The 10,975-nt window shown below is 39.9% G+C and overlaps 1 protein-coding gene across 1 annotated transcript in view; it reads right to left on the bottom strand.

Moving 5' to 3' along the window:
- Positions 1 to 483: 483 nt before the first annotated feature.
- The window catches only part of GARS1 (glycyl-tRNA synthetase 1), a 56,938-nt gene continuing 46,446 nt past the window's right edge, over positions 484 to 10,975 (bottom strand). The window contains exons 14-17 of the mRNA XM_004377503.2: positions 5,966 to 6,075; positions 3,222 to 3,315; positions 2,138 to 2,328; positions 484 to 849 (exon numbers count right to left, since the gene is read on the bottom strand). Coding sequence (XP_004377560.1) covers positions 724 to 849; positions 2,138 to 2,328; positions 3,222 to 3,315; positions 5,966 to 6,075 — 521 coding nt within the window. The 3' untranslated portion in view covers positions 484 to 723. The remainder of the gene's footprint in view (positions 850 to 2,137; positions 2,329 to 3,221; positions 3,316 to 5,965; positions 6,076 to 10,975) is intronic.

Here is a 10,975-nt window from a genome sequence, read left to right as displayed (position 1 = left end):
AGCCACTAACTGAAAGGTCAGCGGTTCGACCCACCAGCTGCTCTGCAGGAAGAAGATGGAGCACTTTGCTTCCATAAAGATCACAGCCTTGGAAACCCTATGGAGCAGTTCTACTCTGTCCTATAGAGTCACTATGAGTCAGAATCGGCTCCATGGCAGAGGGTTTATGATTCCATTTATACGAAATGCCCAGAAAAGGCAAAACTATAGCACAGACAGTAGGTTAACAGTGGCTTGGGGCTGGGATGGGAAGGGGGAGTTACGGTAGATAGGCATGAGATTTCTCTTTGGGAAGATGGAAATGTTCTAACATTAGATTGTGATGATGGTTGCAAAACTCTGTAAATACACTAAACATCACTGAATTGTACACTTAAAACTGGTGCATTTTATGGTATGTAAATTAGACCTCAGTAAAGCTGTTAATAAAGCATATATATATAAATTGTATTTAACATTAAGTCCTGAGCGTGTCTACCCAAAACAACAGAGAAACAACTTTGCTAAAAATGCAGAAACACAAGCAAATGGATTACAAGTTTTGTTCAGAATTTCTTCAATTTTAATGGTGGGTTTTACATCAGAAGGTAAAATCAGGCAGCCACTGAGGATAAAATACTGTCCCTGGGTGCAGTCACAATGCTGTTTTTTTGTAAAGTAGGCATGATAAGAGTTATTATTTTTTTTACTAGCACAAGTGGTCAGAAGTCCCCAAAACTGTCCTCACTCCTCCACTGTATCTTTTTTACCAGTCTCTTGCCCTTCAAACAGAGGATACCTGGCCTCCACATCGGCCCACGTGATGCTGCCATTGGCTAGACTGCAGATGACACTGGGCAGTTCAGAGACCTGGGGTAAAAGGAAAGAGAAGTCCAAGAATCAACCAACTTGTTTAGGTTTAAAAGAGTACTTACCCTCAGCTCAAGAAACCTTACATGGAGTCAAAATAACATTTAAATAACGACAGGTGTCCTCCACAAACTGGTCCCCACATAATGATCCAACCTTGTTTCTCATCACTCCCACTGGAGCCTCCTTCCTTAATTATATTCATTCCCCCTCCCAGGCCTTGGTTCAGGCTCTTCTTCCTGCCCAGAATGCCTTCCAGCTCCACTGGATAACTCCATTCTTCTATAAAGCCTTTCCTAACTAGTCTACATCTCACTGTCACTTGAGGTTATTTCCTGTGTGCCAAATTTAACTCTTAGAACAGTGGCCAGTCAAAGAATGAGTGTTTCTCAGCCATAGCCAAATGCTGGCTGCCACACAGCAGTGGTTCTTAAACTTGAGTGTGCATCAGAATCATCTGGAGGCCTTGTTCAAACAGGCTGCTACCCACATCCCCACTTGGCTCCCCAGTTTCTGATTCAGGGGTCTGAGGTGAGGCCCAAGCTTTTATTTATCTAACAAGTTCCCAGGTGATGCTGATGCTGCTGGTGTGGGGACTGCACTTTCAGAACTACAGCCAGATGGACATGTAGGTCCAGAGTAGCCAGATCTGATTTTGTGAAAGACGAGCCGGAAGCCTGTGACTTCTTAATTAGACCATAAACTCCTTTGGAAAAAAGCCGTCTTTTACTTTTGTCTTCCCTATTATTTACTCTATCAAGCTGAGCACGTAACAGGCACTCTAAATAACTACTTGCTCAAAGTTAATAAAATTAGTCAGGCAGTTGTCAATTAGTGGCTTTTACCACCCTTTCTTCCCCCTCTGTATTTATGTCCATTATTCCCACCCCATGGATTAACGCAGAAAAGTTTTATACACACTGACATAGAAATACAGACAAATGTCTAAGCCCCCAAAAGCCTGCCAATAAAACTATGGCAACAATCTCTTGGGATTATATTTATCTTGCCTAAATAAACAAACAACTATAAAAGCAAACTGCTGGAGGATGCCACAGCTATCCACATGGCTCTACAATATTAGAGAAGAGCTAACAGATACTTTCAAAATTAAACCAAGGGGATTTGAGAATCAGGCTGTGTCTGATATAAGCCTATTACTAAAACTAAAAAATAAAAATAAAAAGAAGGTAGGAACTAGGGCATAAATACATCAAAATCCAACTCAAATCAGTAAGAACCATTACACATTTCTAAGATTTAAAAATGCAACGAAGAAGGCAGAGACCTCTGCTCTGATCTGCCGCATGGAGTCTCGGTCTCTCAGAGTCGCAGTGTGAGGGGTCTTGTTCACTGTATCAAAGTCAATGGTGATGCCAAAAGCCACACCAATCTCATCAGTCCTGGCATAACGTCTTCCGATAGACCCAGAGGAATCGTCTACTTTGTGAGAGATGCCGTTCCTGGTCAGGGCTTCCGCTATGCAAGTAAATTAATAAGTTAAAAATAAAACAATGGAGAAAGTCCCAATGTTATCTAAGTGTCATCTGACAAGCTCAGGAAACTTATATAAAAGGAACTAAGAAAGCAACATGCTACAGGTGTAAGAGAGAAAAATCCCAAAAGTTTAATTAAGTCCCTTGCTAGAGCCCAAATTCTCATTCCTAGCTACATGTAATACAGCTGTCCCAAGTACTGATGAAGAGCCATCAGGAGACCTGTTCTGACTCTGCCACCTCAAGATTTACGACCCTGAGCAGCTCAATGAACTCTTCCCATTTTCCAACTCTGAAATAAGTGGGCTGCACCAGATGACCACTAGGATCCCTTTCAGTGCCGTGGATTCAGTGGTTGTAGATCTACTACGGAGCTACAGTTGTATACTCCACGAGGGTTGCTCTCATGAGGTGGGCAGCAAGGGCAACGTGAGAAGCAAGTAAGTTTTAAATCTGATGCTTGGGTCCCACTTTGACTCATCCAAATGCTAGGATAATCCTGGACAAATATACTCTCTCTAGAAATAGGAGCAGAGGCTAAAATAACTTAAATTCTTTATTAAATACGTATTATTTTTATCAAACTAAACACCACCAAAAAAACCCACCACTGTCGATTCTGACTCATAGTGACCCTAAAGGACAGAGTAGAACTGCCCCATAGGGTTTCCAAGGCTATAAATCTTTATGGAAGCAGACTGCCACATCTTTCTCCCGAGGAGTGGCTGGTGCACTCGAACTGCTGACCTTCTGGTTTGTAGCTGAGCACTTTAACTACTGCATCACCAGGGCTCCTTGAAATAAACAATACACTTCCTAAAATTCCGTGTACTTCAGGGTGTTCACATACAGGTTACCCAAACTGGATTTGCTTACATAATTCCTTGACAAATGGCATGAACTCCTGGTTTTGGCTCAATGGAAGGACGGAACATTTGAATGGCGCTACTACAGCAGGGAAACTGAAGAACTAGACGGTTTAAAAAGAAAGAAATCCAAATATGTTAGTTTATAAATATCTAAGTATTGCCTTGTTCTGTTAATGTCCAAAACCAAAAGAGGTTAACGTTCAATGGGCGTCCAAACATAACTTCATGAACTTTTATCTCTCTGAACTTTAGTTCCTCCATCTATACAAGGTGGGTCTCCACCGCCTGCTCTGCTTACCTCACAGGTCAGCTGATAAACACAAATGATGTGAAAGCTATTATATATACAATGGTAATTTTTTCGTATCGCATAAAAGGCTTACTTCTTTCTATAAAGACCACCTGAAGAACCTCCCTACAAATCTCAAATAAAAAGTGGTAGAGTCAAAAAGCAAATCCCACTCTACCTTTTAAGATATTCAACACAGGAGAAAAATCTATGACCTGTAGTGACCAAGTAAAACAGAAAAATTTAATCAGCTCCCAAATGCATGTCCAAAAGAAATAGCACAGAGCAAAAAAAAAAGAAAAAAAAAAAGTTCTATAAACCTACACTGATAAGTATAACCTTCTGGAACTGCTCTTGAAATAAGTTTTTGTGTTACTCATAAATAAAAGGCAAAAGATGTTCTCTGAAAGATCAGAAACCCTTCTATCATTTTGGGTTAAAAGTGAGAAGGCAGTTCTTAAATAATATTTGTAAAAAAAGTTCACTTGAAGGCATGAATATGGAACCCAGAATGAATTTTTCCTATAAAAATAATAAATGACACAGGTACCAGTTTATTGTTCCAAAAGCTTAGTTAACCTTTAATGGCAAATGATAGTGAATATCCCACAGTAAGTAAACCTGACTTTATAATATGGCACCTGCATCTCAGAAAGTTCAAAATTCTACACCTCTCCAACATCCTGTAATAATTCTATTTAAAGAGAGAGAGATGTAGGGATCTGCCTTTACAGAAAAAATAAATTTATTCATGTCACTTGCAATGTCTGTACACCAAATTCACAGGAAAATGGATTGAGAGACTATGTGCTAATAATTTCAAAACATTTTTGGCTTTCTACAGTCTAATCAAATTTGTCTTCATGATGGGAATCTCTACCTAATTCATAAAAACACTGTCACTAATTTATTCTTGCTTAGCCCTTATGAAATTTCTATTAAAACTCTAGTTACAGCAATATCATTAGATTCAAAGGAACAGCTAAAAGATTTTTTTTTTTTTTTAACTTTTTATTAGAAAAATAAGGAGGAAAAGTTTGGAGCAAGCTTGATATCTAACAAGAATACATTCAGCTATATATATATATATCACTCCTCAGGAAGAACCATGCCTTAAATTTGTATGCCTGGTACAAAGCCCAGGTTCCTCCTATCTGCTGAATGAATGAAGAGCTGCCCCTTAAATGCCAGAAAATGACGATGCAATTCTAGGGCTGAGATTAAAACAGCAGCTTTATTAAGCTACATATTACCAACAGTGAGTCAGACTTTTAAAAATAATGGTGTCAAGAACTCACGAGTCCATTCTTTAAGATTATATACCCTAAAAAAAACCACAGAGCTGATGTTCAACACGATGCGCACACTCATGCTTTAGAATGGCCACGCAAATGTGACTGTTTCTTTCAATTAATCTGACATATAAAACCTCTCCTTCCTAGCCATTCTTCTTCTGATTGGTTTTCCTGGAAATCTGTGCCTAGGAATTAAATGAGTATAATTTCTGCAGGCAGAGGACAAGTAAGGCAAAATGAGATAAAGTGGAAGGCATGGAGGAGTGACTCAAGTATTGGAGCCAAAGAAAACCTGTGAGGGTTGATGGAGACTTCTTATAAACTTCTATCTTCAACGATACTTAAATGCTAGAAAAGGCTGTACCCCAAATACTATTGCTCAATTTATCATTTGTCAATCTCTCACATCAGAATCACCTAGGACTCTTATTTAAAAATGCAGATTCCTGGGTCTCAGGTGTAATGAATCAAGATTAGAACCTAGGAATTTACATCTTTAACAAGTACCTAGAGTCCCTGGGTGTTACAAATGGAAAGGTTGGAAGTTTGAGTCCTCCCAGAGGTGCCTTGGAAGAAAGGCCTGGCAATCTACTTCCAAAACAATCAGGCATGGAAAACCCTGTGGAGCACAGTTCTACTGACACACATGGGGTTGCCATGAATCGGAGTCAACTTGATAGCAACTGGTTTTTACTGGTTAACAAATACCTCAGATAATGTTATGTGTTTGAGAAGGTTCCTTTTAACTCTTTACCAAAGCATATATAGTTTTTTGTTTGGCCAAATTCTATGAGTCATCTCATCTTTCCCAATTTTCTGAAGACAACAGTATATCCAGAAAGTACTATTTCTTCCACTCATGTAGTACAGACAGATAGATCCCTAAAGCAATGTTTTATCTCAGAATAGAGAGCGCCAGGCAACCATGATTTTACCTTTAAAATAATGGCTTCTAGAATAACATACACATCATAAAGCTCAAATGAGATAATGTCAGAAAGTGCTTTCCTTTTGTAAACAGTTAAGCAAAGATAAGGAGTGCTAATATCATCAGTGAGTTATAATAAATAATACTTAATCATTCCAGAGTCTTATCAATGTACTTCAGTGAATTTTATCCTCTGACACCATAAGGGAACAAATAACACACTTTACAGGGGAGCTTACCGTTCTCTGTTCATCTCCCTCACGTACTTGGAATGTATGCTCAAATACCGTATACATGATCCTACCCAGGCCAAAGGAGGGCTCGATTACACTAGGAACAACTTCTTCCACTGCAAAAGAGATAGAAATTCAGTAACCTTCTCTCAAAGCCCATATAATGCATCTCAGATCCTCTCTAAACAATTGTTAGCACTAAAAATATTTCCATTCTAGAAGGATTTTGATCTCTGTACACCAGGACAAAGAAATTAGAACACTGCTAAAAGCTATTTGCTGATAAGAAACACAACACCATTGAAGAGAAAGTTGGAGTGGTAAAAATTTTTCACTGAATTAGATAATTCTTTGTTTCTATGGAGTGGAAATAAACCTTGAGGTACCAGAGATCCCTCCCTGAGTCAGTAAGCTACAAACAATAGCAGCAATACTCTATTCTCTGTTTTGCATCATGTTCTCCAGAGTTTTTATAAGATTTTGTTAGAATTAAAAATCTGCTATCATAGCTGATAAGATATTTACAAAAACAATTCCTACATGCAACTAGCATCATATAATTTGTGTTTGTTTTACTTTTTTTCTTGCCATCTTGGTAAGAACTCTTTAAGAGAGTCAAGTTATTCTACTGTATGTCTAAGGCTCTGGGGTCAGGAGGCCCTTATACAAGTTTGTTCAGGAATCAGCACTCAATCAAAGACATTTCTACTGTGGCCCAGAGCTCTTTCTACGGGTAAGACTATACCTGTGGTATACACAGAAAATTTATTAATAATTATTACTATTCAGAAAGGAGATACTGCTAAACACTGTCTAAGTTTAACCTTGGGGAGTTTATGCTCTATGGGAAATGAGACAACTGGAACCAAAACACAAAAAGGGGCATGAGGAGAGAAGAGAAACCGTTTCTTTTCTCTGTGATAAAGAGTAAGAATAACATTTTAGAAATATGACCAAGGCGTCTTCTGTCCATACTTCTATGGCAATCCGAGTCACGGTGAAGCACAGCTCTGAACTAGCTGCCAGTATACCTAAAAAGCCCCCAAACACATGAAGGCTTCCCTTCTGGCTCCCATCACTGCTCAGACTGTTGACTGCTCAGCGAAGCCTGTCCACACAGAGCAGGCCAAGAACATAGGCAGGCCACCCTCTCCACAACAGCCGCTTCATACACATGCACTACTCTGCTTCCAGGACCTTCAAGTCAGCCACAGTTAACCATCAGCATTCTTAAAATACATGTCCAAAACACTAATTTCCCAATTCATAGAATTTCTACTAAAATAACCCTTGGCTTTTAAAAGAGCAAGAAAGATCACTGATCTAAATAACATTCTAGAGGCGGGGCCAAATGGCTGAGTAGTCAGGTGCTTCTGTGATCCCTTTTACAACAAAGACTCAAAAACACAAACAAATCTATTATATATGACAATACAGGAGCCCTGGACATCAAAGACAACGTTGAGGAATTGGACTGAGTGGCAGAGGGAGGGAGAGATGGTTCAGAAACAGCAAGGACTGCCAGACCTACCCATGCCAGCACCCTGCAGGCTGGATCAGCTGGCACGGGTGGGCTACGGCAAGCAGTAGCACTCGGGACGCATTTTCTACATCAGGAGAAATCGAGCGGCAGAGAGTCTGCTTGTCATGATTTCAATTTTGTCCCCAAAAAAATGTGTGTATCAATTTGGCTGGGCCATGATTCCCAGAATTGTGTGGTTGGCCTCCATTTTGTGATTGTAATTTTATGTTAAAGAGGATTAGGGTGGGATTGTAGCACCACCCTTAACCAGGTCACATCCCTGATCCAATGTAAAGAGAGTTTCCCTTGGATGTGGCCTGCACCACCTTTTACCTTACAAGAGATAAAAGGAAAGGGAAGCAAGCAGAGAACGGGGGGACCCCATACCACCAAGAAAGCAGTGCCAGAAGCAGAGTGCATCATTTGGACCTGAGGTTCCTGCGCAGAGAAGCTCCTAGTCCAGGGGAAGATTGATGACAACGAGGACCTTCCTCCAGAGCCAACAAAGAGAAAGGCTTTCCCTTAGAGTTGATGCCCTGAATTTGGACTTGAAGCCTACTAGACTGTGAGAGAATAAACCTCTCTTTGTTAAAACCATCCACTTGTGGTATTTCTGTTATAGCAGCACTAGATGACTAAGACACCACTCGAGCCTCTGGAATCAGGGAGAAGCAGTGCTGAATCCACGAAAGACAAGTACTACCGTCTAACCGCCTGTGCAGGCTCAAAAAAACCCTTCCTCCCTCTGGAAATACCTCTCTCTCATCTACCTGCCCCCTCACCATTCTGCTCCAGGTCCTGGTCCGGCTTCAGAGATTGTTGCCCGCCCTGGGCCAGAAGTAGGACCCGTCGCGCACCCCAGCCACTCTCCCAGCTTTGGAAAGGGAATAAATTAACAAACAGGAAAAAATAATCTGCCAGCCCCCCTAAGCCAGGAAGTCAGGGCAGGCACAGCCTCTTTGCCTAGACACAGGCATATGGGTACACAGATTTTGAATGCCTTTCACTCCTGCCTAGATCCGTATGGGCCCATTTCAACAGCATAGGCCCTCATTAGCACAGTATTACAGGGTATATACCTGAAGCTTATAATCAACTGCAACAGCTAAGGAGGAGTGGCAGATTTGTGACATTTGACACCACCTTGCCCATTAAGCAGGGTCCTTACCTACCCACATCAGGGGCCTGAGGACTGGTGTCTCCACCCACTCCGCCTAGCCAGCTGCAACAGGAGAATAAGTGGTGCCTCCCAGTCCTTACAGCCAACAGCACTGGGTGCCCAAAGTCAAGCTGAATACACCACCCACCTATGTGCTCCACAGAACAGGGACACGCCTTCCACTCAGACACTCGGGCAGACATCAGCCACCTGCCTTGCTCAACACATGACCCCCTACTACAGCCAGATATCTGTGCCTACTCCAATCACCCCTGCTCATCTAGGACTGCAGGTAGGAGCCTGAACCACACACTTGGTAACTGACAACCTGGACATGTGAGCTGAATCCACACAAGAAAAGTAAATGGACTCCTGGGCTCCACACCTCGTAACAGTCCTAACCACCTTGTGACAGGACGTTAGAGACTCAAAGATGCTGATAATCAAAGTAGCATGAGACCAGCATATTTGGGCATATCAAAACAAAACAAGAAGCTAGGACACAGTAAACAAACATTAAATAAATATAATAACTTACTGATAGCTTGGAGACAACAGTCAATATCAAATGACATACAGAGACAGATCACGATGGCATCAGCAAGCTCCCCAAACAAAGAACCAAGAAACCTCCCGGTGGAAGAGAAGGTCTTGGAATTACTGGAAGTAGAATTCAAAAGATTAATATATAGAACTCTTTAAGAGACCAGGAAGGAGATCAGTAAAAATGCAGAACAAGCCAAGGAACACACAGACAAAGTAACAGAGGAACTTAAGAAGATTATACAACAGCATAAATGACAAATTTAACAGGCTGCAAGAATCCACAGACAGCAAACAGAAACCCAAAAGATTAGCAATAAAATTTTAGAATTAGATAACACAATAGAAAGTCACAGGAGCAGAAATGAGGCAATGGAAGTCAGAATTAGTGAGACTGAAGATATAGCACTTGACACCAATTTATTTAAGGAAAAATCAGATAAAAGAATTTAAAAAAATGAATTAAAAAAAAAAGAAGAAACCTTAAGCATTATGTGGGATTCTATCAAGAGGAATAACCTACGAGTGACTAGAGTACCAGAACAGGGGATAAGAGAAAATACAGAGAGAATTGTTGAAGACTTGTTGGCAGAAAACTTCCCTGATATCTTGAAAAATGAGAAGATATCTATCCAAGAAGCTCACTGAACCCACACACAGGGTAGATCCCAAAAGAAAGTCACCGAGACATATTATAATCAAACTTACCAAAACCAAAGATAAAGAATTTTAAAAGCAGCTGGGGATAAATGAAAAATCATCTACAAAGGAGAGTCAATAAGACTAAGCTCTGACTACTCAGCATAAACCATGCTGGCAAGAAGGCAATGGGATGACATAGACAAAGCCTTGAAAGAAAAAAATTGCCAGCCAAGAATTATATATCCAGCAAAACTGTCTCTCAAATATGATGGCGAAATTAGGGCATTTCCAGATAAACAGAAGTTTAGGGAATTTGAAAAACCAAACCAAAATTACAAGAAATACTAAAGGGAGTCCTCCAGTTAGAAAATCAATAAACTCAACCCAAGACTAGAACACAGGACAGAACAACCAGATATCATCCCAGATACAGAAGTCAGAAAAATAAATCAAAGCTAAAACACTGAAAACAGGGAAACAGAGATGTCAATAAGTAAAAGACGACAATATTAAAACAAAAAAGAGGGACTAAATCACATAGTCATAGAACATTCATGTGGAGAGGAAGTCAAGGCGATATAAAGAAATAAAAGATTGGTTTAAACTTAGAAAAATAAAGGTAAATTTTAAGGTAACCACAAAGGAAACAAACAATCCTGAACATCAAAATGAAAAACGTAAAGACTCAGCAAATACAAAATCAACAACAATGAAAAAGATGAAAAGAAAATTAAAAAAAAAAAAAGCACAGAAAATTAAGTGGAACAAAGAAACTGTCAACAACACACAAAAAATACATCAAAATGACAGCACTAAACTCATACCTATCAATAATTATGCTGAATGTAAATGGACTAAATGCACCAATAAACACACAGTAGCAGAACTGATAAAAAAACACGATCCGTCTATATGCTGCCTACAAGAGACACACCTGAGACCCAAAGACAAAAACAAACTAACACTCAAAGGATGGGAAAAATATATCAAGCAAACAACACTTTAAAAAGAGCAAGAGTGGCAATATTAATCTCTGACAAAATAGACTTTAAGCAAAATCCACCACAAAGGATAAGGAAGGACACTATATAATGATTAAAGGGTCAATACACAAGGAGGACACAAATATAATCAATATTTACACACCCAA

Source organism: Trichechus manatus, unplaced genomic scaffold (assembly GCF_000243295.1).
Source record: "Trichechus manatus latirostris isolate Lorelei unplaced genomic scaffold, TriManLat1.0 scaffold00050, whole genome shotgun sequence".
Taxonomy (NCBI): Eukaryota; Metazoa; Chordata; class Mammalia; order Sirenia; family Trichechidae; genus Trichechus; species Trichechus manatus.
Note: the sequence above shows the minus strand (reverse complement) of the source record. Positions and strands in the feature narration are given on the sequence as shown.